The sequence below is a fragment of the Periplaneta americana genome, chromosome 9, assembly GCF_040183065.1.
Source record: "Periplaneta americana isolate PAMFEO1 chromosome 9, P.americana_PAMFEO1_priV1, whole genome shotgun sequence".
Lineage (NCBI taxonomy): Eukaryota > Metazoa > Arthropoda > Insecta > Blattodea > Blattidae > Periplaneta > Periplaneta americana.
The window spans coordinates 103,904,529-103,932,493 of NC_091125.1; the positions used below are offsets into that span (position 1 = coordinate 103,904,529).

At 34.5% G+C, this 27,965-nt stretch overlaps 1 protein-coding gene across 1 annotated transcript; it reads right to left on the minus strand.

The window, feature by feature from the left end:
• LOC138706333 (tenascin-like) lies at positions 1-27,933 on the minus strand. Its single transcript, XM_069835470.1, has 4 exons — positions 27,777-27,933; positions 7,380-9,128; positions 6,349-6,521; positions 1-4,132 (listed from the first exon to the last, which is right to left on the minus strand). Exons 1-4 carry the CDS (start codon positions 27,872-27,874, stop codon positions 4,068-4,070), a joined length of 2,085 nt encoding a protein of 694 aa, XP_069691571.1. The 5' UTR covers positions 27,875-27,933; the 3' UTR covers positions 1-4,067.
• Between the last annotated feature and the right edge of the window lie 32 nt (positions 27,934-27,965).

Here is a 27,965-nt window from a genome sequence, read left to right on the forward strand (position 1 = left end):
ATACCAAGGGTTTTTGCAAAACTCAATATCATATGACTGTAAGTCTTTTCAAAACTCAACACCTCCGTTTTCTTGCAGAGGAATAGAAAAGTGATAGACTTTTTTTAGTAAAATAAAATCGAGATGGGATGCCGGTACATGAAAAGAGTAAAATAATGACGAGGGCAATAAAAAGAACCTTCATGAAATACCATTGTAGAAAGATCATTATGCCCCTCATAAATGTTTTAGATTTTATTTACCATCTTAATTCTAAACTAAATGTGAGTAATAAGAAATAAATTATGAGAGATTCTCTGAAGATCGTAGGAAAAATGGCCTCCTTAAATGTTTTATTTTCAAAATATGTATAGCTTCTTAAGAGAATAAAGTCCACCGCTGTGGAGTAACGGTTACCATGACATACCGTGAAACGAGGGGGCACGGATTCAAATTCTGGTTGGAACAAGTTGCCTGGTTCAGATTTTTTCCGAATTTTCCCTCAACCCATTAAGAGCAAATGCTGGGTAACTTTCGGCGTTGGACCTTCATTTCACTCAGGCACTAGGTAACCAACGCAGTTGATAAAGCGTCGTAAAATAAACCAATTCTCTAATGTGAAACGCACAAACGTTTCCCATTGAAAACGCTCCAATTAAAATGCATAAAGTTGAAAGTTTCTTCTGAAACATTTACGTCCCAAAATAATTCAGTAAGGATTAGTATTATTCTGCAATTTTGTAAAGTCATCCAAAGTGTTCACTATAATGAAGTATTACTATTCTATGAGAGGACATTTTATTGTCATCTAACACGGTACTTGAATCCAATGAGAAGAGAAAAACCGAAGTAATCACAGTGTCATCTCATTATCATGAGCTACTGTATCGAATCAATCGGCGGTGCATATTCTGGGTAAATATACGATTTTAAAATAAGTTAAAACAAGACGCTAAATAAGAACGTTTCTATTTGACATTATAGAAGTTAGTTTTAATTTCTAAAGAATGGGATATGGGGTGATGTTTGCAAGGTTAAGTAACTACTGTCATCTGTTAAAAGATTGTTTACGTAAATTTAAAGAAATGGCCAAATCCGTTACTATGAATCCTAAAAAAAACATGTTTTCACGATAAAAGAGCTAACATTATTAAGTTTATGTTATTTTTACACCTCCTCTGAATAAACAATAGGTAATTCATAGATAATTCAAGGTTGCTTAGAATCAAACCAAGAAAATAACACAGCAGAATATCTGAAGAATTCATATTATCGAAGGCCTATCTTGTTTTTCCTAAAGGATGCATAGCTTTAAATACAATTAGATTAATCGTCATTATGGTTCATGTTTTACTTTGTAGATGTTCAGATTTGTTAAAAACTAACTGTAACACATTTTCTAACATTTTAAGAGGCATTAAATATTACCATCACATTGTAACTTAGAATACTCTAAGTATTCGTACGTATTCGTATATATAATATATATATATATATATATATTTATTTATTGTTAAACATATATAACAAAGATGGAAACCAATAAAATGTGTTTTCTAAGAATTTTTGTTTTATAGATGTTGAGTTTTGGAAAAACACTCAATTATCCTTCCATAACTGGCATGTTTTATCAGTCTTTCAAACATATTCATCACACACACGTATAATACTATTTCCAACATAAATTAATTTGAGTAATATTCAAATTTCATTAAATACTGTGTAGTCATTCCAATTTGCATTTATATTCGTATCTGATTATTATATGGCAGCATTCAATTATCGCTTTAGTAGGCCTACATTTTCTCATTCTTTTATTAATTTTCATTCATTGGAGTTTGTTTATCAAATATGAAGTTGTTACTGATTTGGTTTACCGACCTACGGCATATGGAACGGCTGGCGCTAGTCTACCGTCTGCCTCCCATTCTACTCTTAGATTCCTCTTCATGTTTGAAGCGCGTATGCGTTTTGTGTAACTTTGCGATTGTTTTGAGTACAGTTTCGTGTGAGATATCGCATAGAGTAACTCGCTATTTGACTACAGAAGGAAGACTGTTTGTGTGCAAAAAATATTATAGGCTAAGTATGAATCAGCCCGTCGTGTCTATAAGGAATTTATTGCAAAATTTCCGAATACTCCATAAGTTAGTGGATAAATTTGTGAATACGAGGTCGGCGTTAAACAAAAAATTAGCTAGAAACAGAACAGTTTTGACAAAGTCTAGATTAAGTAACACTGACGCCATTCTCGAACGTTCGACACAGAAATCACTAACAAAAGTTAGCTCAGCAGACTGTCGTGTCTGTACCACCTGTTAGAAACGCAACATGTTTAATACATATTAAACCTTATCACTAATTATACCCCAGTGCATGCTCTAAAAGAAAGTGATCCACATTTGCAAGTGAATTATTGGAATTAGTTTTTGGACTACGTAGGCGGCCACAAACGCAGTCCTCGCCGAGGACTCGCGCGTCGGTACATTGGTAAACCAAACCGATAACAACTCTGTAATATTAAGTATATTCGTTCTGTATAAATTTAGTCAGTGCTGATTTGAATGGCCGCATTCTTGTTTTATGAAAGCCTATTTCGGGCTCTTAAATAAGAAATTATGTAAGCTTCCATTTAAATCTCTTGTATTTCCTTGTAATATCTTTTATGTCTTAGGAAGTATTTTTTAATTTGTAATAAGCTCTTTAGCTGTTTCATACAGCTAATTTATGTGTTACATTTTAAGTATAATTCATAGCATTTCGTTACAAAAATAAATCTAAACAAAATCACTTCATATAATAAGAACGTATGTTTTCTATATCCATAGTAAAGAGAACAATTACAAATAAGTAAAACGTGTGCTAATTAATTTAATTATTCATAACTTAAAAAAAGTAACAGAGCATTCACAAACTCGCGACGATTGCGTGAATACGTCTTTGTTCTATTGTTTTGTATTTTATTGCTTTTTATCATAATTATGGATAGGCTTTTTATTGCATAATGTTTTACTTTAAATTATTTTCTGTAACTAAATAATAAACTATTCCCTTCTATTACATGGACTCTTTCAGTCATGAATAATTTCCTTGACAGTATCCAGTTAATGCACATATCGTTAGTTAGTTATTTATTAGATAACTCTTGTCCCTTATTCAATTGCAAATACTCCATTACGTAACAACACGACAGGTAGCAGCACGCGTACACATTGGCATGTGCTGCATCTAGCGCAGGCTCTTTGAACTTCCTGTTACGCTAAATATATAAAACATTTTTGTCCTTTGTACCCCGAACAAAGACGTATTCAAGTTAAAATAAAATGTTTGAAATGTGTTGGCTATTTCCGTTGCTAAATGCTTTGATAACATTTTTGTCACTAAAAGTACGTAAGTTGGATTATTTCTTAAAACTAAGTTATAGTGATGTTGGTATATGAGCTGGTTTATTAAATGTATCAGATAACCAATGACTAAAAATTAATAATGTATTGCAATGCGTTCATAAGAGACAAATATTATTTTTTAATTAATTACATATTAAAAACCAAATAAACAACAATGATACATAAGAAAAAATTAAGAGATCAAGGTGCTAGCTTTTACTACTGATACGGAATACCTACGTCACTATGTAGAAGTTCTGGAAAATCTGAAGTCATTCCCCTTAAGTAATTTTATCAAATTTCTATTTCAATAAGAAAAGCAACTTAGACAAAGACCCAGAATTACGCCCGTTATGAAATTAATTAATAATTAAATAAATATAATACAATATGTACATTATTTTAATCTTGAATTTAGGCACAAATTGTGCTCACATTAAATTCAGAGTCTCTGGTTGGATGTAACCATACATCTTGAGTTATTCTACCAACACTATGAGTCATATTATATCACAATATTCTCCTTTTTTAAGGCTGCACTGAGTTGGCTGCCGTTACTAACTTATGAACGTCTTCATAACAATGGTGAGATGTTTTGTCACCTGAATAATACGTAGAAATCAATTAAAATAACGATTTCTCAATCAGTTTACTATAATTTTGGTGACAGACAACAGAATACGGTTGGTTGTATCCAAATCTTCAATAGTAAGAGTCATCACGATATCGTCCCAGGGTTAGGGCGTCCGTATTTAAATCTTCCATTTCTGAAAATACAGACATTAAAACTGAATTATAAACTCATATTTAAAGAAGCTAAGTCTGCAGTGAAAAATGTTGTCGAATAAAATATGTACAAGAGAAAATCGTCGTATTATAAACCATCGTGCTTAACTATAGCAGTTAGGACAGAAATACGTATTGCTATGTTTATGAAATATTTGAGAATAAAATAAAAGTCCCAAGGGATTAATTGAATCCCTACAATTACGTGAAACATTTATTATGTTTGTGACTGTTCTTGTGAGCATGGCTGGAATTGAGAGGATGTTTAAGATTTAAAATAAAATTTTGATATTTCTTTTCATTTCTGTTTTTATACTCCCAGCATTTAAATTTAACAAGGCGAGCATTCTCGTTAACTACTTAATATTGTTTCCTCATTCCACGAGGCCTAGTTTCGAAATAATAATGTAATTGATAGCCAAAACGATTCGCACATCAATATGACTCCAATGAGTTGTTTGAAATAGTTTATTAATAATGATATACAATTGCAGAGAAATAGATTTATTTGGAAATTAATACCACAGTTAAGTATTTCAAAATTTTAATAGACCATGGCCCGGTTTCTTCAACCTTTGTTAAATTATAACAGTGTGTTATTCCATTTTAACTGTAAATTTAACAGTTGAAGCATTTCTTCAATTACCGTTAGTACTAACAGGCTGTTTTAGTAGGTTATTTTACGACGTTTTATCAACATCTTAGGTTATTTAGCGTCTGAATGAGATGAAGGTCATAATGCCGGTGAAATGAGTCCGGGGTCCAGCACCGAAAGTTACCCAGCATTTGCTCATATTGGGTTGAGGGAAAACCCCGGAAAAAACCTCAACCAGGTAACTTTCCTCGACCGGGAATCGAACCCGGGCCACCTGGTTTCGCAACCAGACGCTCTGAAACAGGCTGTTAAAACCCATGTTAATTTAATGCCCAATTTCATGCAGTTAAATCATTTAACTCTCTGTTAGCACAGAAGTATTCAATATGGCTGGTGCGTTAGATGCTGAACTTTTATATCTTGATTATTTAGAAAATGATATCCGTGAATACATAAACAGAGCGGATGATTTCTGTGATTTGACAGAACAGAAGTTCATACAAAGGTAGAGGCTATTTTCTGCCAAACCTCACTTTTCGGTTTCAACGTAGATTCGTTTGTTTGTTTATTTTCAATAATTAATTTATAGTACAAAATTATCTCCAGCGGAAGGCTTCTCTCGAACGAAGATGAATTAGTCCCACGATTTCTTTTTGTTCCAATATTTTCCATTTCACAACAGCAATACCAATACGCCGCTCCACGCTGCTGTGATATAGACCACAGAAAGAAGCATAAATCAAACCTGAGATAACAGAAAGACTTCTATTCCTATCTGAATCAAACAACGGAAATAAGCGAGAATCGCAACTGTCAGCGTTCAGAAAACAGAATTGAGCCTGTACTTGGTTATAGATTATGGTTAAACTCTAGAATCTCTGGTCCTAACAGAGCGTTAAGAAACAGAGTGTTAAAATGTGAAATATAAAGTTGAAGAAACGCAGTATTTTTAACAGCAATTTATACTTTTAATTTACAGTTAATTCACGCTATGTTAGATCATTTTAACAAAGGTTGAAGAAACAGGGCCTACATTAAATTAACTATTTCTGTCTTTATACTCCCGTATTTATTAATAATGCCATTTATTTTCAAATAATGTTTATCAAATTAAAAAAAGTTAGTTTTTCCTTAAGCTTTTACATTTACTCTATCCATTCCCAACCTGAGCGGAATAGCGCTGCTCTTATTGCATGCGTAAGTAACGCGCTTGGATTACATCACCGTATTAACAGGAAGTGTGGAATGTCAAGCGCATCAACGACTCATGTTATAAAATAATCACTCAGAATCAATGTGCACTTTTCTTGTGTTTCACTTAATATGCTTCACATGACCAGATGGTTTTAGACCTTCTTCCCTCCCGGTGTCCCGACAGTTCTTGTTGGGATGTCTATTAGTCCCGTTTTGTTAGAAAATGCAAAAGGGAATGTTGTTGAAGAATGTCCCAGAATGGAATGAGTGTGTTCCAAATATGCCAGAAAAATATATATAATTAAATATATAACTTACAATTTAAAATTAAACACTCATTCGAATTGCACTCGCAAACTGACTCAAAGTTAGAGCAAAAGTAACTGATGATTTTTCACTGATACTCACCAGGATTTCGAACGTATACTACTTCACTTGAACCTTTGTCTTCCTTTCTCTTTTGACAATTCGATGCAAATCGTGATAGTCCAGGAATTAATATCATGGATACAGACAGAAGAATTACAACACCAACCCACACTAGTGGAGTCTTCTCTGACAGCCAGTAACCTGCTTCCGCTCTGAAAAGGAATTCGTATTTGATTTAGTTCGTTTCAAATTGTGACCATTAGTCTTTTACAATTCTTAAGATTATGAGGACATTCAGAGTGTGTTGGAGGCAATTATCGAAGGTAATAATGTATTTCTTTAACTTAGTAATGAAAAGTATGTTTTATTTTGTGGGCTTGAAGAAGACACTGAAGAATTACACAATACACTGTTTTGTATGTGGTCAAAATTAAATATGTACCGAGACAGCCCAAGAAGCATCACTCCATGCTGGCCTTAAGCCTCAGCAGAGGTGAAGATCGTCCAACCGACACGTGGGTAACGTGTGGTCAGTATTCCTCTAGCCCCGTTATAGCTGGTGTACTAAACCATTCCCGTACAAAGGCCGAAATTTCATGAGGCAATTTCTTCTTACAGGAGTACTAGAGCCAGCACTTATTTGGTATCGCTAGTCCAAAGCATAATATCTTAGACCAGTGTAATAATTAATTAAGACCCAAAATATACCAAATAATCTGAGAGAAGATTTTCAAAATATTTAAATTTCAGTGGTATTTATTTGTATGAAAAAGTGTAAACACAATGGATCTAATAAGGCAGAAGTGCTTAGGAATCATTTCTCGTCTCTAGCTATATTTCATTCTGCAAACTTAATTGAAGTAAAATTCAGAATGAAATCGTTTATATTACTACAGTAAGAGGATTTGAGAAGAGTTAGAGTCATTCTAAGCAAGTTATAATATGAAACTTATTAAATGATCTATTGAATAGCGTGAAAACTTGCGACATACAAGTGACTTTGACTCTCTGACAATTTAAATGTTTACACCAATCTAAAAAAATGTTCTAACAAACAGAAAGAATCTTACCTTATACTGTTTATATCAGGTTCATCAAAATAATCCAACTGCAAACTGCAGTCTCTGCCAACCCATCCTTCATGGCATTCACAAGTTCTATTATTAGTACAGTTCCCATTGATACAACCATCTGGACACTTTGGAACACACGTATTGTTGAGCTTCGGGTCAACAAAATAACCTTCAAAACAAGTGCAAGTGTTCGGTTGTGAACATACTCCATTGACACAGTCATTGGAGCAATGTGGAACACAAACATTAGGACGAGAACTTTGTTTATATCCCTTGTAACATCTGCAAGAATTAGGTGCAGCACAAAATCCATTGACACACGTTTTGTTACAAATTGGTTCACATCTTCTGAAATCGGTATCGTTTTTGGTATAGCCATCATAACAAGAACAGATGTCTGGTGCTTTGCAGAATCCATTTATACAAGATCTGCTGCAATTTGGAAGGCATATATTTGACTTTTCAGTAGCACTGTATCCTCGATGACATGTGCAAACATTGGGTGATGTACAATCACCATTCACACATGTTACATTACACACTGGTACACATTCTGTGTCGTTAAGTTTAAGTTTTTTATAACCTTCATGGCAAGTGCAAGTGTTTGGAGCCGTACAATCAGAGTTGATGCACAGGTCGTTACAGACTGGAGAACATTTAAAAGAATCTACATTATTTTTTATAGTATAGCCTGGATAGCAGCTACAGACATCAGGTTCAATACAATGTCCATTGATACAGCTCTCTATACAAACTGGTACGCAACGATTAGAGTGATTTAGGTCTTTTTTGTAACCGTCATCGCAAGTGCATACATTTGGTGCAGTGCAATTGCCATTAATGCATTCCTCAGAACATTCTGGCACACAAACGTTTGGATCTAGTTCATCTTTGGTATATCCTTCGTTGCAAGTACACGTTCCTTCTGACAAGTATTCACCACTTATACATTTCTCTCTTAAAGACGAAATGCACTGATATGGATTTGATTCGTCTTTTATATACCCCGAGTGACACGTGCAATTATTAGGTTCTGTGCATTCACCATTTATGCAGTTCTCGTCACACACTGGGAAACATTCAGAAGAATTTGACGAGTTTTTCATTTCATAACCTTCATCACAAATACACATATCTGGTCCAACACATTTTCCATTATTACATTTCTTACACCCTGAAACACACTCAAAGTTGTGGTTCTTGATGAAACCTTCATTACACTCGCATTTGAAAGGCGCAACACATGTGCCATTCTGGCAGCCAAGAGGGCATTCTGGGACACATTTAAAGGGATCGAACTTATCCTGCACATAACCTATTGTACATGTACAGACATTAGGAGCAGAACAGGTACCGTTAATGCAACCCTTTGAACAATGTGGTATACATTCATTAGTTTTATTTTCCCTGAAGATGAATCCCTCATTACAAAAACATTTATTATCGTCTTTACAGTAGCCATTTTGGCAGTCACAAGCTGGTACACACAACTTTCCACGATTCACATAGCCTGCATTACAAGTACACGTATCAGGGGCTGTACATCGACCATTTTTACAGTCACCTGAACAGAAGGGTATGCACTGGTTCCTTCCATTTCTAATATATCCCTTCTCACAAGAGCAGGTATTAGGAGCTGAGCAGTACTGCCTTGGTGGGCAGCCTCCAATACACTTAGGTATACATTCGTCCGCAAGATTCTTTCTATATCCTTTGCAGCAACCCTCAATAATTTCTCCATTAGACCTGAAAATGAGAGAAATATAAATATAGAATGCAGAAACTTTAATATTGTAATTTATTTCCATGGTATTTATTTTGTTAAAAGTTACAAACAACGTACAAATCCTTCAAAATATACCCATACAAATTTTACCATGTGTGAAATTAAGTTTTCATCTATAATGGAACTAAGTTCCTGCGAAAAAATGCAGACAAAGATTCAATTTTCAAGTTATAAGAAAAACGTCGACAGAAAAGTTGTGAGGCGTTGGCAAGTTATGATTAGTCATTCTTGTGATATAACTGAAATATCCAATTCTTTACTTAGTTTCCAGTAGAGTTTATGTTTTCTTCAATTTACAAAACTGGATAAGTAAAAAAATGAAAGAAAGAAAAGCCTTCATTCACTGGTAAATATAGTTTCAAAATTCATGTAAATCAATCATTTCATGAAATAGGTAGGTGAAGATTAAATAGGCCTACTGGAGGAAAAATATTCCGTATCCACTAAAAACAAAATAAGAAAACCTTTGTTACCATTACTATATGATCATTATTATTATTATTATTATTATTATTATTATTATTATTATTATTATTATTATTATTATCATTCATTCATTCATTCATTTAGTGTTCTGCCTAAGGGCAGGTCTTTCACTGCAAACCCAGCTTTCTCCAATCTTTCCTATTTTCTGCCTTCCTCTTCGTTTCCTTATATGATCCATACAACTTAATGTCATCTATCATCTGATATCTTCTTCTACGCCGAACTCTTCTTCCGTTCACCATTCCTTCCAGTGCATCCTTCAGTAGGCAGTTTCTTCTCGGCCAGTGATCAAACCAATCCCTTTTCATCTTCCTGATCAGTTTCAGCATCATTCTTTCTTCGCCCACTCTTTCCAATACAGCTTCATTTCTTATTTTGTCTGTCCACTTCACACGTTCCATTCTTCTCCATATCCACATTTCGAATGCTTCTATTCTCTTCTCTTCACTTCGATGTAATGTCCTTGTTTCTATTATTATTATTATTATTATTATTATTATTATTATTATTATTATTATTGTTGTTGTTGTTGTTGTTGTTGTTGTTGTTAAATTTTAGCAATTTATGCGATCTATGAAATCTCTTTACTGCTGAATATACAAAGTTTTAGTAGTCATCTCTGCTTAAATAGCAACATTTCCAGTTAGCCTATAGACTTCGAGAAGTTGGAGCTTTTTAAACTAGTCAAGTAGGCCTACCGGTAATCTAATAATTATAATAATTTTAGAAAACATTATATTTTGCTTAAAATACAAATAAAATATTTAGCTCTATATTATAGTATTAACTTATAAACATTTTTCTGCAATTCTTACGTTAATGAAGTATTGAACAAGATTTTAATTTATTGTATTAAATAAACCTTTTGATGCTTCCGTAATTCTATATTTACATGTAACAGTTTAAGCAGCTACTAATTCCAGTAATTCATTCTCATTCAATTTGGAATGATCAACTATGTTAACATTTATTATTCCTGACTCATGGAAATTTCAACAGTGTTACCATAATGCCCATTCATGAGAATATCAATCAACCAGGACCATTTCGTCATGAAAATAACAGAAGCGTTTTAGGAGATTATTGAAATTTAGTGAAAGAGGTGTAATTAAATATTTCATGCCTATGATATTCGCAAAATTATTCCGCTAAAGTCACGTGGCCGTTATATAAACACGTGAGCGGAGATAGAAACACTCCCTTATATTCCGTTTCCTGTGGTAAACCAAGATGTGATATCGTTTATCTATATGACATACATAAAATGGTGCTCACAAACAAGTGAATCACATATGCGGTTTCAGAGCGGATTTCAAGCAGAAAATTAGCCTGTCTCATAACTTAAATAAGTAACTAATAAAATTCTCAATATAACTTTAGGCCTATATAAAATCAATATCTCATGAGCAGTAATATAGGAAATGTATTGTACTGTTAACAACAATACCCATATATATATATATATATATATATATATATATATATATATATATATATATATATATATATATATATATATATATACACATATATATATAATCAACGTATGATTCTGAGAGAAAAGCAAGCAGAATAACCCATGATACCAAATTATTTTCAATATTCTACATATTTTATTTTTTGTCTGTCTGTCCATCTGTCCAAAGCGCTTGCAGGAGTCTACAATTCAATGATACGTTGTCTTCTTTTCAAACTTAAACGAATTTTACAACATAGCTACTATTCTTCAATTAATTACGAAAAAAAAAAAAACATTTAAGGTAATGGTCCACTGTACAACTTAAATTGCATGCAATGTAGAGTTGCTCAAGAAACGTTAAGTTGCACAATGTAAACAACCATGCATCTTGGAAAATTGCATATACGTAATAAAAGTAGACCTTTAAGTAACCTCCTTTCAAAACTTCATAAATAGTTTAACACACTTCGTGTTATACGTAAAATGATGCACTTTGTTACAGAAAACAAACATATCAATGACTTTCACTTAAGGAATAAATCAAGTTCAACTTTAGAAACAGTAGGTTATTTCGACGCTTTATCAACATCTTAGGTTATTTAGCGTCTGAATGAGATGAAGGTGATAATGCCGGTGAAATGAGTCCAGGGTCCAGCACTGAAAGTTACCCAGCATTTGCTCATATCGGGTTGAGGGAAAGCCCCGGAAAAAACCTCAACCAGGTAACTTGTCCCGACCGGGAATCGAACCCGGGCCACCTGGTTTCGCGCCAGACGCGCTAGCCGTTACTTCACAGGTATGGACGGTTCAACTTTAAATGTCCAATAGGCAAAAATTTGCAACGTGCAAAAATTTCTAAAGGCTGAATGGCCTAATATAAAAACTATCCCACTGACAAAAAGGGCAAATGTGCGAAGCATTACAATGGGATCCGATGTTTAACGACAAAAAAAAATCCAGACAAGAATGTTTCCAAGGTGACAGACAAAGCGAGGAAATAAAAAAATACTGTATTTTTGTTCGTGGGAAATAATGCCAAATCCGTAACACAATGACTTTGGAGTAGTCAAATTTTCAAGTAAATCAGAATGGTTGAAATTGTGTACTCAGAAGAATGAATCTGTGATTCTAAACAAAAACCACTGCAACTACAATTAAAATTACACAGCTAATACTTTACATTCACTGATAATTTATTTTTACGCATTGTATTATATTCAATTAAGCGTTGGATTTTTTTCAGTCTGGCCCTCGTCCAATTTGGACATTTTAATTTTTTAAATATAATGTAACTGGACATTTTCTCTCCTTGAACTTTTTACATAAGTGGACGTTACCACATAATGTTTTGGACAGTTTAGTATTGGACCATGCCTCTGTTTTCTTAACTGGTTTACTTTACGACACTTTATCACCTGCAATGGTTATATAGCATCTGAGTGAAGTGAAGGTGATAATGCTAGCGAAATGAGTCCAGGGTCGAACGCCGAAAGCTTTGCTCTCAATGGGTTGAGAGAAAACTTCGGATAAACCTGAATCAGAATTTGAATCCGACATGCAGACCACTACTCTGCGCGATGGACTATATCTCTGCTAACCGATGAAGTAGAAAAAGACAACTCCGATGACATTCCTATCCGTTTTAAAGTTAACAAACTCATTTCATTGCATCGGTCGTATCAACTTCGTATTATTTTGCTCACATATGGACACTCAGTAACAGTAAAATTTGAGATATCGCGTACGTTGATAACAATATCTAAACTGCCATTCAAGCTGTGCTCTTCATCCACACTATTCCGTAATAGCACTAGCAAAGCAAACACATCCAGTAGCCTCGACGCTACAATAGCTAGAGCTCTTGGGATCTGAAATATGAGTAACTTCAACAAGGGCGCCCGCAGGATTCAATCTCAGTGGTAGCGAGATGGTTAGAAAATTAGAGGAAATGGATGGACGAGGAGAGAGAAAATTGAAAATTAAAAAATAGCCAGTTCTGAAATATAAATTACCCTGTGCACGCATTCATAGTTTAAAGCACTCGCTTTTGTTGAATTGTTTACCGAGGGTTTCAGAAAATGTGTATCGAACTCATAAAGAAAAAGAAAAAAAGAAAAAAAATCTCGTAAAATATAAAAATCTCAGTGGTAGCACTACCCCCTGCGGTCGTCCTTGAAGTTCAATAATGAGATTCGTCAGACTGGTTATGTACGAACACAAATCTTCATAAATAAATTATAATTTGCATTCTTCACTCTAAATAAGGTAATATTGGATAATTCTTTAAATGTGCTAGAAGTATCAGGAGAAATGTAAAATGTGTCTGTTTTTATTTTCTTATTTATTAGTAGCACTGTCATTTTGAGCAGCTGCGACACCAACTTCTTTCACATGATCCGCAAATAGCCGCAGAATTTTGATAATGGGTCATAAATACAGTGTGACAAGTAGCCTATTTGACAAATGGGCAACATTACTAATTGTAAAACTGAAATAATAATTGTACAAAGTAACATAATGACGTGTTCCCTCCAAGATGTCCCTAATCTGAGTGATCTTTTTCATTTGTACTGTTATATTGGCAGTACATATTCCCCTTTTGTACCTCTACAATTCTTCACCTTCCGTCCCAAATCTGGTACTAACGGACAGCATTCAATAGACGTGATTGCGAAAATGATGAACAGCCCTGAAAGATCGGTGCGCTATGTGGCTCGAAAAAATGGTATCAGTAGATAATCTGTTCGCAGAATATCGAAATCTGCATGTTTTCACCCATACAAATTTCAGCATTTACACACAATGCAAGAAGAGGATCCACTCAACACGCAAACATATTGCATCTGAATCACACAGTATTTGCGTACTGATCGATTCTTCCTTCAGCATGTTCTCTTCAGTGATGAATGCTTAATCTTTTTACATGGGCATGCTCATACACAACATGCACGAAACTTGTTCAAAGAAACCCCAAGATGAATGCGTGAAGCTAACAACACTAGTGCTCCAAAAGTTATGGTTTGGTGTGGAATACTAGATTTATTTTATTTCATTGGGTTATTTTACGACGCTGTATCAACATCTAGATTATTTAGTGTCTGAATGAAATGAAGGTGATAATGCCGATGAAATGAGTCCAGGGTCCAGCACCGAAAGTTACCCAGCATTTGCTCGTATTGGGTTGAGGGAAAACCTCGGGAAAAAAACTCAACTAGTTAACTTGCCCCGACCGTTGCGCTGACCGTTACTCCACAGGTGTGGACGGAATACTAGATGATATAGTCTTGGAACCAGATTTCTTTCACGGAAATGTAAACCAACACACATATAGGTAATTGTTGAACAGAACTGTAATGGAGTTCCTGTATGATTTGTCACTGAACAAATGGATAAGAATGTGGTTTCAACAAGATGGGGTCACGGCAATTATGCTCTAACAGTTCGCCAGAAACTAAATTAGATGTTCGGTGTGCACTGAGTTGGACGAGGTGGATCTCAGTCATGGCCTATACGGTCACCAGACCTGCCACATCTTCATTTCTTTCTATGGGGATTTGTGAAACAGCACGTTTTGTCCTTTTACCTCAATCGTCTCTAAAATTGTCCAACAAGCTTATTCATGAACTGTAGGACGGCTAGAACTTCGGCACCTATAAAATTCTGTCCAAACCTTCTTTGCACTTGCCCGGCAGAGTTCGTGAGCGCATGATAAACGTAAGTATTAACTCTTAGTAAATTGATAGATATTCGAAAGTTGAACTACTAGCTTTTACCATAATTATCCACATATCTTCCAAATTATCTTAATTCTGAAAAAATCGTCATATTTAAACGTAGGCCCTACATAAAAATGAGAAATTATCATGTAAAATCTAAAAAATAACGGGACAATGGAATGGCAGCAGTGCTAAAACCATCAAAATAGGATGATATTGATTCTTAAGCCTAACTCCATATAAAACAGTCCAAAATACTATGAGTCGAAGATACTATGCGTTTAATATAGAATATTACTGTTTATTTTAATTACGATTTGAATTTTGATTACAAAATATGATATACAATTTTGAATTTTAAAGGAAACACATTTTTATACAAGTGTATATTGTTCTTTCTAAAACATATAGGGTGCTATGCATAGACAGTTCGCTAGCCCGTGCTACGAGCGTGCTAAACTAGCCCCGGCTATCGACTGGTTACTTGTACAGGATTCATATCATATCATATCGCTAACACTGGTTTATGAATACGAAAAATGTTATTTCGCTGGTCATCCACCGGAAGCCCGGGCTAAGAATGTCTATGAATATGGCCCTTGAAGTCCTAAATCTGTAAAAGTGGGAAAGAATAATTTGTTTTATTTACTTGCTAAATACTTACAGGTATTTGCGGTCGGAATATACATATCTTAGTACTCGTACATACAATTTTATTACAGGTATACATCCATTCTAGAAATGTCAGATTCCTTAAAAATTTTGGTAAATAATATTTTTGCCTCATCTGGTAGCTCATTTCTTCTAGTTTTCAAAAATATATAACTTGTATCCATTATCTCAATAATTTCATAAATATGTGAGCAGGGCATTTATAATATAAGAGCAGTATACTTTACTTTATGCTATCTTCATTGTCTGTTTTTTCCTATTTCACATTTTTCTACATTTGTTAACCTTCCGGCGGACAAAAAGTAGACTTCTAATTGGACAAAAGACTTCAATGAAGTATCAAATTAAAGTCTAAACATGAGGTTATATTGTAAATTAAAATTATTATTTTAAATTGATTGCAATTATTTTTCCCACAAATATACATATACTTTTTTTCTAAAATGCTTATATAATGTGGCGTATCTTTTGAATGGTTCACGATAAATAAATAATTTTAGTATGTGACATTCTCTATATGTAAGGGAACATTTCGGAGAAAGAAATTTTACCCTAGGTCAATTTCTAGTGGAATTAGGTCGGTCCAAAATTTTGTTAATTAAAAAAAATTCTTTGTGCTCCAAACTTCGATTTTCAAGTTTGAATTATATAAATCGCTTAGTTTGCTCCCAAGAATCATGTTACCAAAATTTGAAAGACATTGAGGAAAAAATTTGGATTTTTATTCTAAGAGTGTATCTTACACATCTGTCAAGTATTTATGTACAAGCAAAAGTTTTATTTCCGTGAAGTTTGAAATTTCCATTCTTACATTGTCTTCCAAAATTGGCTCCAAAATGATATTCTTCTTGCTTTTATAATATTCGCAGAAAAAGAAAGGATGCTTAAATTTTCGTCCATAGTGAGTGGGTATATCTGCATGTATCAGTTCAATGACTGACTTCGAAACGAAAAATACGGAAGTGGTCAGTGCTCCCTCCGCAAGACCTTCATCTCTGCCGCACACAGGAAGCAGGTAGCCTACCTACAAACATTTTCACACTCGCACATCGTTACTTGATGCTATAATTGTGCACCACACATTTCCTGCGGTGGTTTTATTTATGTCAGTTATTATTGTTAATGTTGAGGTTCTGCAACAAGCCCCTTTTTACGGTGATGGATTGTTAGCCCCTCGCCCGACCCCTAAGCTGGAGGACCACCTCTTATTGGCTGTCCACGACTACTTATTCAATATATTCGCACCTACCCTCCATGTCTCGAAGCCGTCACCTCTATCCGTAATCTGCCATTATAATATTAAAATAGATTTGAAAAAGGTGGGATATGATGCTAGGGATTGGATTAATCTTGCTTAGGATAGAGACCGATGGAGGGCTTATGTGAAGGCGGGTTCTCTAAAAGCCGTTTGTTAATGTTAATGATAATAATAATAATAATAATAATAATAATAATGGTTTATTTTAACTGGCGCAATTAAGGCCATTCGGAATTCTCTTCCACTCACCCAGTATGATAAAAAACTATATTACTATAAACAAAACGTAATTAATACAATTCAATATAATACAATAAAAAACATAATTCATAGTAATTAATATAATACAATAAAAATTCCTTTTAACTTCCCAACACAACAATAAAATAATTATGTAATAATAATAATAATAATAATAATAATAATAATAATAATAATAATACTTGCATTTACTTACCAATGGCTTTTAACGAACCCGCAGGTTCATTGCCGCCCTCACATAAGCCCGCCATCGCATCGGTCCCTATCCTGTGCAAGATTAATCTAGTCTCTATCATCATATCCCACCTCCCTCAAATCCATTTTAATATTATCCACCCATCTACGTCTCGGCCTCCCCAAAGGTATTTTTCCTCTGGTCTCCCAACTAACACCCTTCTGAATTCGCCCATACATGCTACATGTCCTGCCCATATCAAACGTCTGAATTTAATGTTCCTAATTATATCAGGTGAAGAATACAATACGTGTAGTTCTGCGTTGTGTAACTTTCTCCATTATTCTGTAACTTCATCCCCCTTAGCCCCAGATATTTTCCTAAGAACCTTATTCTCAAACACCCTTAATCTCTGTTCCCCTCTCAAAGTGAGGGACGAAGTTTCACAACCATACAGAACAATCGGTAATATAACTGTTTTATCAATTCTAACTTTCAGATTTTTTGACAGCAGACTAGTTGACAAAAGGTTTTCAATCGAATAATAACAGGCATTTCCCATATTTATTCTAATAATAATAACAATAATAATAATAATAATAATAATAATAATAATAATAATAATAATAATAATAATGATGGCATACCTCAATATACTGAAATTATTAAACACAATCATGATTATAATTTATAACTTAAATTTGACTGCGTTCGTAAGAAATCGTTCAGCCTGTTCTTGAAAGCAGTTAGCCTATTGTCTGGCAACCCCTAATCCTTTGAAGAAGAGAATTCCATTCACGGGGAACTGAGACAGTAAGAGAGGATGAATAGTAGGATGTTCTATGAGCAAGAATTGCTAGGATTCGGCTCTCCTGTGACCTGGTGTTTAGATTGTGATTTGAGGATAAGTACCGTAATTAAACTGGGAGAACTCTAAACAGAAGAGGCAGGGAATGAAGTGTTCTACGGTTATTGAGTCGCAGCCAGGATAAATATTTGAACGAGGATGTAATATGGTCAAATTTGCGAGCATTGCTGATGAATCTGACACACACATTGTGCACACGCTGCAGCTTGTTCGAAAGTTCAGTTAATGTAACTGAATCAGCACATTAAATTTCATGAACTTTTGAACTAGATGTGTGGACGGAGTGGGCGGCCAGATGAACAGACGGGTGGGTGGTTGGGTGGGTGGTTGGGTGGGTGGGTGGGTGAGTGTGAACGGATGGAAAAAAGGGACCATAGATGCACTTGGAGTGGATGAATATATGAATGAATGCTGAGTGGATGGATGGATAGATAGATAAGTGAATAGGTGAGTAGGTGAGTGAGCGGATGGATGGATGGACGGACGGACGGACGGATGGATGGATGGATGGATGGATGGATGGATGGATGGATGGATGGATGGATGGATGGATGGATGGATGGATGGATGGATGGATGGATGGATTTGTTGAAGTTAAGAGTGCATAGCATCGGAAGCTGTTACAGCCTTACCAATAATTGGAGGGAATATACACATACAAGTAACACAAATTCTTTTACTGCTCTATCTTGAAATTAAGGTCACGCAATATATTTCCGCCAACACAACATCCACACTCGGTCTATATCGGAAACCTGAGGTTATAAACAAACTACCAAGGAGTCGTGTGCGAAAAGCTAAAACTGAAAGATTTTCTAAGAATTAAACGTTGTACTACTGCTTCCTGATGTAGGCCTAACCTCAAACTTCCTGAACATGAAACGTAGGTTTAACGGTCACATTCGAATCATTTCCACAAGGCCGAACCGGATTTTCTTATCGGAAGTGATGATAAAGAAAGGATATTACATGACGGAACCGTACCCTTCGTTGAAACAGAAGAGCAGGCAATGTATTTTAAGCTTGGCCCTATTATGCAATACTGCAACTTGGGTCAATTATAGCCACACTTTCCAAAGCCATGCAAGTTCTTTGTTCTCAACGGCACTTTTTTCATAACAATGTTCATGAAAATGGAAGAATCTAGATCAGCGATGGGCGTTTGAGTGCATTTGCCCTCCGTGCGCACGGGGAATTCCAAGTGCGAGCGCTGCAGCGCGCTGTAGTGTGCCAGCAGCTATAACAGATCTTACAGCTTTTAAATGAGCTGAATTTAGGACTTCAGGGAAAAGAAATTCTTACTACACAATTTGCAGATAGAATTGCAGCTTTTAAGGAGAAATTGCTGTTATGGATACGTCAAATGCAAAAGGGCGAAATATATAATTCCCCATTCTTATCTAAGAGCATAGAATTTTGAACAATGAAAATTTCGAAATGTACGCATGTATTCTATCCGGTCTATTAGAGGAATTTACATCAAGGTTCCACGATTTAGATTGCCTGGAAATGGATTTGCGTATTTTTGCTACATGTTCTGATTCCAACTGATTATTGATAACGTCCCCCCTTCATTATAGTGTGAATTGATTGATCTGCGATGTGATCGAGAGATGAGAGCGAAATATGATTCAAGGTCGAATCTTATGCAGTTTTATGACGGATTCCCAAGAGGACGCTTTCCCAATCTGCATAAGCTGTGTGAGAAAGTTTTGTGTTTATTTGGTTCCACTTATAGATGTGAACAGTTATTTTCTATTTCGAAAATAAATCTCAAACAAGAAATGATGGGCTTTTAACGGCAGTTCTTCGCATAGCTTGTGCTAATACAGTTTCTCCAAATCTTGAGAAATTGAGTAATATGAATTAATGTGCAACAGACATGTTTTGTTTTGTGTTTAAGGAAGTGTTTCATTACTTTGTGTTCTTATTTAGTTCGGTAGAAAGAATAATATTTTCTTTTGAAACATACAGTACGTACTGCAACTTGAATAAACCAGTTTTCGTGCACTCTAGAAGCACACTTCTCTCGTAGTACACCGTGCAAGCACAGAGTGCATAATTATGCCCAACCCTGATCTAGAGCATAAAGAGCTCGCCATCTTAACTATAGTTGTGCCTTCCTCTTAGTCTCATCATATGATCCATTTATATTAATGTCGTCTATCATCTTATGTCTTCTTCTGCCCCAGATTCTTCTCCTGTTCACTATTTCTTCAAGTGCAGTAATTAGTAGGCAGTTTCTTCTTAGTCAATAACCCAACCAATTGCTTGTGTAATGTTTTCTTATATATAATCAAATTGTTAGAGTATATTTTGACATCGTGCCAATCCTCTAATGAGGAAAGTCCTTAATAAAAATCATAAACTTGTGGCTTTATTGGACTATTATTGCTACTTATGTGAATTTCGGAATCGATAGTCTTCAGAACATTCACTATAAATTGTACTCCGAATTGGATTTTCAATTATATTGTATTAATAAAATTCATACATGAAAATCGAAATAATTGTGTATTGTATTCTCGTAGTTACGAAACAAAAGGTATCAATTATTTCAGATTGTTTGAACCAAAATGCAACACTGCTACAGTACTTAATCATAGTAGTAATTTAGGCCCAAGAACATACAACAAATGTATATTTAAATATCCTAAGCTCGTCAATTCTAATACTTCTAGTATTAAATTAAAAAAAGTTACGTATGGATTTTATAAAAATTGAAAAATTGTAAATTTAAATTTATATATTCTTATTGCGTAGTAGACATAAGACAAATTGTATTATATTACACTTCTTAATTTCAATTCAGGAATCCGTCCCTTAGCACGAGTTCTACTCTTTCAGGGGCGAGCTAAAGTTTTTCGGTTTATATTATATTTTATGTTACAATTATTAGCAAAATAAATAATTCTGGCTATGGACACTACGCAGTCTCACAGTGGATACAACATAATCCGAACGTGAAGTATAAAACTATGGGCAGAAAATGACCAGTAATTTTGCCAGGAGCCCTACATCTACCATAAATTATTAATGATACGGGACATGATTTTACTTTTACAAATTGTTTCTTAATGTTTGTTCATTTGTTGTTTTCTCTGAACATTAACGATTCTATAATCAATTTACCAGCCATTAGATAAATTAATTTTAATTTTATTCCGCAGACATACTCTATGAACATTTATTGTCCTAAAACATATCGTCCTCTGCCAGGTTTGATATCACGAATTTCATTCAGTGACAAGCACGATAAACACTGGACCACCGTGGACGACTTGGAGATTTTTATGACAACTTAACTGCATACATTCGGTTTGAGCAAGCACGCGTATGCGAGGAAACTTGCAGAGTCAAGCAACCACATTCAAAAGTCTGGCAAGCCACATCTTGGACCTTGTTAATTATCAGTACTATTTCCTGTGGCTGGAATTAATGAGGAAGTAGTGGTTCGGTTCAAACACGTGGGAAAATGGTAGATAAGTATTATATTCGCACATTCAGCATTGCATATAATAACTATATTTTAATAACGTATGTTTCGGTCACGGCAGTTTTAATTTGCTTAAAGTGAAATAGGTATATCTCAATTTAGCCTACTTCCTTGCGAATGGAATTAGTCTATATTATTAAACACGCAATTTTTATATACTGTGCTACTGTATTTGTATATATGTAAATTTATTCTTGAAAACAGGCTTAAAAATTTTGATGAAACAGAGTTAATTTATAATTTTCGGAAGCGAGAAAGTGATTTAGCTTTTGGAAAAGTCATCTAGGGGGTTAAATAACCAGATTAAAGAGGTTCCATGGTTAAGATATACCCTGTGTTCCATTTTGAATGGGAGCTCCCGGCACCTATTTCTTTATATCCATGAAGTCATCATCACGGAACGAGTTTAATCCTCAAGACCTAAATTATGTAGGCCATGTCTGTTGCTGACATTGGATTGTTCTTTTGTTTTGTCGACAAATGAATGCAATAGCATAATTTATTATATATAGTCACGAAGCTTGAGTTGTGAGGGTACTAGGAACAATAGACTGTGGCGGTACTATTTCGCATTGTCTGTGATGAGGCGATAGTAGCGATCCTAGTGGTTAGCAACTATCTATGGATGCATATTCCTTACGTCCTGAGCTTCGTGACTATATACTAGACTGTGGCAGTTGTGTATTAAAAACAAGAAATAAATATTATCCATGTTATTATTACGACCAAATTTAATTTTTTAATACTTTTTAAGGACGAAATGGATTTTACAACATTTAATTTAGTAAATTTAATTAATTAAATTTAGAAAATTATCCAAAATAAACTGCATTTTCATCCTAAAACCAAGTGACAATAACAACAATAAAGGTTGCCAGGCGACGATAGTAAACCAAAGATGTGATAAATGAATTAGATGTATAAACAATTGAATATTCTTTCAAATTTAAGTATCATAATATAGGACTGACATTTGGCATTTCGAAGGAGGCTAGAGGTGAAAAGAGGAAACCTAAAATGCAATTAACTCTGGTTTTAGACTTCTTCCTCAATATCTAAACTCACGTGTTTTTTTAATTAAATAAATAGTTATTTGGACTGGGAAGTTTTGAAATGAAAGCCCGGTAGGCCCTATAGTCTGTCCAGGGAAAGAACAGTGTGAATAGTGATGTACACTGTAGAACTTCAATAGATCTATTCACATGGCAACAAAAAAAGTCACAGCCAATTCTGAGATTTCAAGAACATATCTTTACATCACTGTGTTCTTTCGTTGGATAGACTTCAGTCGTCTGCCTTTTGGAGATTATTATTCGCTATTGTACGGCCTGTCTTGTGATTATGGTATCCTTAAATCAAGGGGAAACGTAATATGACATTTATTCAGAAATTTATAAAATAGTGGCTGGAAAATGTAAGGTGTAAATTTGTCGATGCTAGTTAACCGCAAAATTTAATGATTTAATTGACATTCAAGTATAAATAAACATAAAACCGGTAATCAATTAGTTTATCACGTCAAATGAAACTTAAGTTTCCTCCCGCCGATACAGTTAGTTTAAATAACTAATCTACTAAAACTTAAATACATCTAAGGGGCACATTTAGAACTTTAACAAAAAAAAAGCTAATTACGGAACAGTAAATCGGATCTCTGGAAAAAGAACGAAGGAAGACAGAAGAGAAGTTCTTTGTGTGGAGTGTGACACTGTATGGGGCAGAAACATGGACATTACGACGAAATGAAGAGAAATGATTGGAGGCATTTGAAATATGGATATGAAGAAGAATGGAGTGTGTGAAATGGACAGTCAGAATAAAAAATGAAGTTATGCTACGAAGTGGTGAAGAAAGAAGAATGCTGAAAACTAATCAGAAAGAGAAAATGAAATGGTTGGATCACTGGTTAAGAAGAAATTGCCTAATGAATGGTACACTGGAAGAGATGGTGAAGGAAAGAAAAGTTCGGGCAGAAGAAGATATCAGATGATAGTCAACATTAAGATATATTGATTGTATGTAAAGACGAAAGGAAGGCAGTAAAGAGGGACGATTCGAGAATTATGGGTTTTCAGTGAAAGACCTGTCCTTGGGCAGAAAACATGAATGAATTAATCTATGTTTAACACCTCGACTGCGCCCTCCGCACCGCGATTTTAATAATACAGGATTTGTAAATTTTAACTTGAAAACGAAATAAGAATTTTGATTAAATGGGATAAATCTACAGCTGTCGGGTGCGAGAAAGCGATTCAGCTAGATCTAGATTTTGGGAAAAGTCATTTAGGAGGATTAAGTAATAAGACAAAGAGCATGGTCATAGGAAGAAAAATTCAGAAGATAAACCTGTGAATTTTAAATGAGGCAGTAGAGCAAGTGGACAGCTTCAAATACTTGGGGTGTACTATAAGCAGTAACATGAGCTGCTGCCAGGAAGTCAAAAGGAGGATAGCAATGGCCAAGGAAGCTTTTAATAGAAAAAGGAGCATCTTCTGCGGATCTCTGGAAAAAGAACTAAGGAAGAGACTAGTGAGGTGCTTTGTATGGAGTGTGGCATTTTATAGGACAGAAACACTGACATTACGACGAAGTGAAGAGAGGCGAATAGAAGCATTTGAAATGTGGATATGGAGAAGAATGGAACGTGTGAAGTGGACATACAGAATAAGAAATGAAGCTGTGTTGGAAAGAGTTGGTGAAGAAAGAATGATGTTGAAACTGATCAGGAAGAGGAAAAGGAATTGGTTGGATCACTGGCTGAGAAGAAACTGTCTACTGAAGAATGCACTGGAAGGAATGGTGAACGGGAGAAGAGTTCGGGGTAGAAGAAGATATCAGATGATAGACGACATTAAGGTATATGGATCATATGAGGAAACAAAGAGGAAGGTAGAAAATAGGAAAGATTGGAGAAAGCTGGGTTTGCAGTGAAAGACCTGCCCTTGGGCAGAACAATGAATGAATGAATGAATGAATGAATGAATGAATGAATGAATGAATGAATGAATGAATGAATGAATGAATGAATGAAGTAACTTTGAATCTAGAATTACTCTTAATATTTTTAACAAAATGATAGTATTGAATTTTACATATAATGTAGGGAAATTCCACATGAAGAGGGAAATGACTTGCATCGAAAGAGTTTGAAACCGCGTATGCAGTTCGCGAAATATCTGACATCTGTGGGCTAATAGTATAAACACACTTCCACCTACGACTTCCGACTCAATTTCCGTACTCTTGACCCCATTAAATTCATACCCATGACATTCTCAGAATTTTAGAACGCTCAAATTGTTGTTTCTTCTTTCACGCTAATCTCACTCCCACAGCTTCCGTAATGCCCCCAGCAGTATCCTTTCTGACATATTGGTTTAATAACGTTTTAAGACATTCTATTGTCTGTCCTACAACTCACTGTCATTTTCATTTCATTTATTGTTTTCAACAGAGCTAGGATCTGCATGTCGCTTTGAGATGACAAAAAAGTAAAAAAAATATACAAAAGTATATATAATTAACCAATATTAATATATAATAAGTAGGTTAATTTAATTTACAAGCATAAACAATTCATCAGTTAGATATAATGTATGAATAAGAGAAATGTTGTTCTGTTTTAGACTTTTTCTCTTAGCCCTTCAAAGAAAACTGCAGTACAGTAGTATGAATAATGAACCATTTTTTGTGACAGTTGAGATTAACTTAGGAAAATTATTTTGTCCTGAAACTCTATAATAATTAGAGAAATTGAAGCCTAAGCATACTACTAAACTTATCTATAATTTATGGCGAATGTTGTCATACTTACACGGTTATTCAATAAATTGTCATTTTTAAACTACAGACCGATTATTTAGTCCTGACAGCTCAGCGACGCGAAAGAGGGGAAGTAATAGGAGTAGTGGGGAGAGCTCCGGAGTAGAGATAAGGGCGAGCGGTCGGTAAAGGAATGCAGTACAGCTTAACTGTACTAGAAACATACCGCTCTACCGCACGCATGACATCCGGTTGCTCCGAAGGCAAGCGAGTAACTAGCCCAAACATCCTTTGACGTAACTAAATGGACTCGCCTGACCAAGGCGCACATCTCCGGCGCAGATAAGGTCAGATTTTTATTAATACATTAACAACAGTACTTTCCACTTCATAACAGGCGCTGTAAATGTCCTCTGCCTACATCTCAGCGCAAATGTCACATCCCTTAGAAATTATAATTTACATGAAAAAGAGTTTTTGGGAGCTTATAACAAAAATTAATATCGTCATAATACTTTTTAGTTCTTCTAAGGTGTGTCGGGCACCAAAAATAAAATGTAATATTCCAACTTATTTATTATTAGTTGAAAATGTTCATGGTATGTGTACTTAGATGTCACATGAAGTGAGATAAAGGAACGGATTGAAATTTTTCCTAACATCCCCTTTGGTAATAGTCTTCGGTAGTATCGCGGATACCATACTAACAGCTGAATCAGAAGTTTGCGGATTCAAACCCGGCCCAGGGATTTCAATGGAAGTAAAGGTAGGAGGTACGTGTCGTACATTTATAGCACGTAGGAGAACGCTGCATTTTTCGGCCATTTCTAGCCCACATAGATTTTGAAGTTAACACAATTGGCCCATATCTGTGATCTATCACACTCTCACCCTTAATTAATATCATATCCTTATGTTAGCAGCCGACGTCACCGTTCTCGTGTTTTAATCTAAAAATAGACCCAACACTTTTCGTTTCATTTACTAGACCTGTTCTGAATGACAAGATGGAGCAATTTCAGTTTTCACAAAAGTGTCATTAGACAAACAATCGCTGCTCTAATTCTTAACATATTAGCAAGACTGCACTCAACAATATTGTCAGCAACAGAGCAATTCGTTTATCGCACTAAAATGAAACAACATTTGGTCACTTGAACCTGTATCGTATGTAATTTAACCAAACATTATTTTATTATATATTTAGTTAATTATTTCGTTATTATTTACAAATAAAAATAAATAAATAACTAAAATGAAATGAATCAAATAAAGTAACTGAAATGAAATAAAGAAAAAATTAAAGGAAATAAATAGAAAAAATGGAATGAAATAAATAAAGAAAACGAAATTAGCTAAATAAATCGTTCATTCATTCATTCATTATTTATTTATTTATTTATTCATTTCATTTCATTATTTATTCATTCATTTCATTTCAATCTATTTCAATTCATTGACTGACTCACCACTTATTTATTTATTTATTTATTTATTTATTTATTTATTTATTTATTTATTTATTTATTTATTTATTTATTTATTTATTTATTTATTTATTTATTTATTTATTTATTTATTTATTTATTTATTTAATTTTTTATTTATTTATTTGTCTGTCTGTCTGCTTCAATTTATTTATTACATGTCATTTCATTTATCTATTTTTCCATTCATTCCTTTATTTATTTATTTATTTATTTATTTATTTATTTATTTATTTATTTATTTATTTATTTATTTATTTATTTATTTATTTATTTATTTATTCATTCATTCAGTCGTTTATTACCTGTTCATTTATTCAATTATTTATACAATATTTATTTATTTAACCTGGTGGAATTCAAGCTGTCAGACAGGTATTCTCTTCAATACCAACAGAAATACAAGTATATAGCCTACAAAGAAAGAATAAATAAGAAAAAGAAATAAAAATACAAATACAAAGAAGAAGAGGGGAAAATACAAGAATAGACGTAAGATCATAACAGATACAAATTAAAATACTGTATTAGTATTGGTAATTCCCTAGCATATTTAGTGATTAAGTAGCTATACATATATAGCTAAGTAAATAACTGATTGTACATATTTTTTGGAGAGAAACAAAACGGTAACAATTTCGAAGCTCATACAATAAAGCTAAAACTGTCATCTGAATGCGTTGTGCAGTAAGAAAATTCTTACAAACTTTATTTTTGAATACCGTAACAGTAGGTACAAATGTGTTTTTATTGTAATTTATTAGACCCGTTTCACGAGCGGAGCAGCGATCGTTTCCTTACGCTGCCTGCTTACAGACTGTTGCGTAGTTTAAAAATGACACTGTACTAGACGGGGTGCATTGTTAATTCGTTGCATTAGGGACTGACAGATGAAAGAAATGATAAATGGGACCTTTAACAAACACGACAGCATTCCTTAAAATGTCTGCATGGCTGTGTGAACTCACCCAGTCCTGACGCACACGCCGGGAGGTCTGGCGGTGGTGTTGGCGCGGGCCGGCCAGGACCCAGCTACCACGAGCAACAGGACAAAAACCGGCGACATGGCGAACGGAGGGAGCTGAGAGCAACTGGATGAACTGACAATCGGACGGCCTCCTCCTGCGAAACTCCGGAAGCGATAGTGATATCTAGGG

Bases quoted from the DNA above. Each gene is read 5' to 3' on its own strand.
- LOC138706333 (XM_069835470.1), bottom strand. From the start codon at position 27,874: ATGTCGCCGGTTTTTGTCCTGTTGCTCGTGGTAGCTGGGTCCTGGCCG. The intron at 6,522-7,379 runs GTAAGATTCTTT...ATTCCTTTTCAG, and splicing joins CCTGATATAAACAGTATAAG to AGCGGAAGCAGGTTACTGGC. The intron at 4,133-6,348 runs GTGAGTATCAGT...CTGTATTTTCAG, and splicing joins AGTATACGTTCGAAATCCTG to AAATGGAAGATTTAAATACG.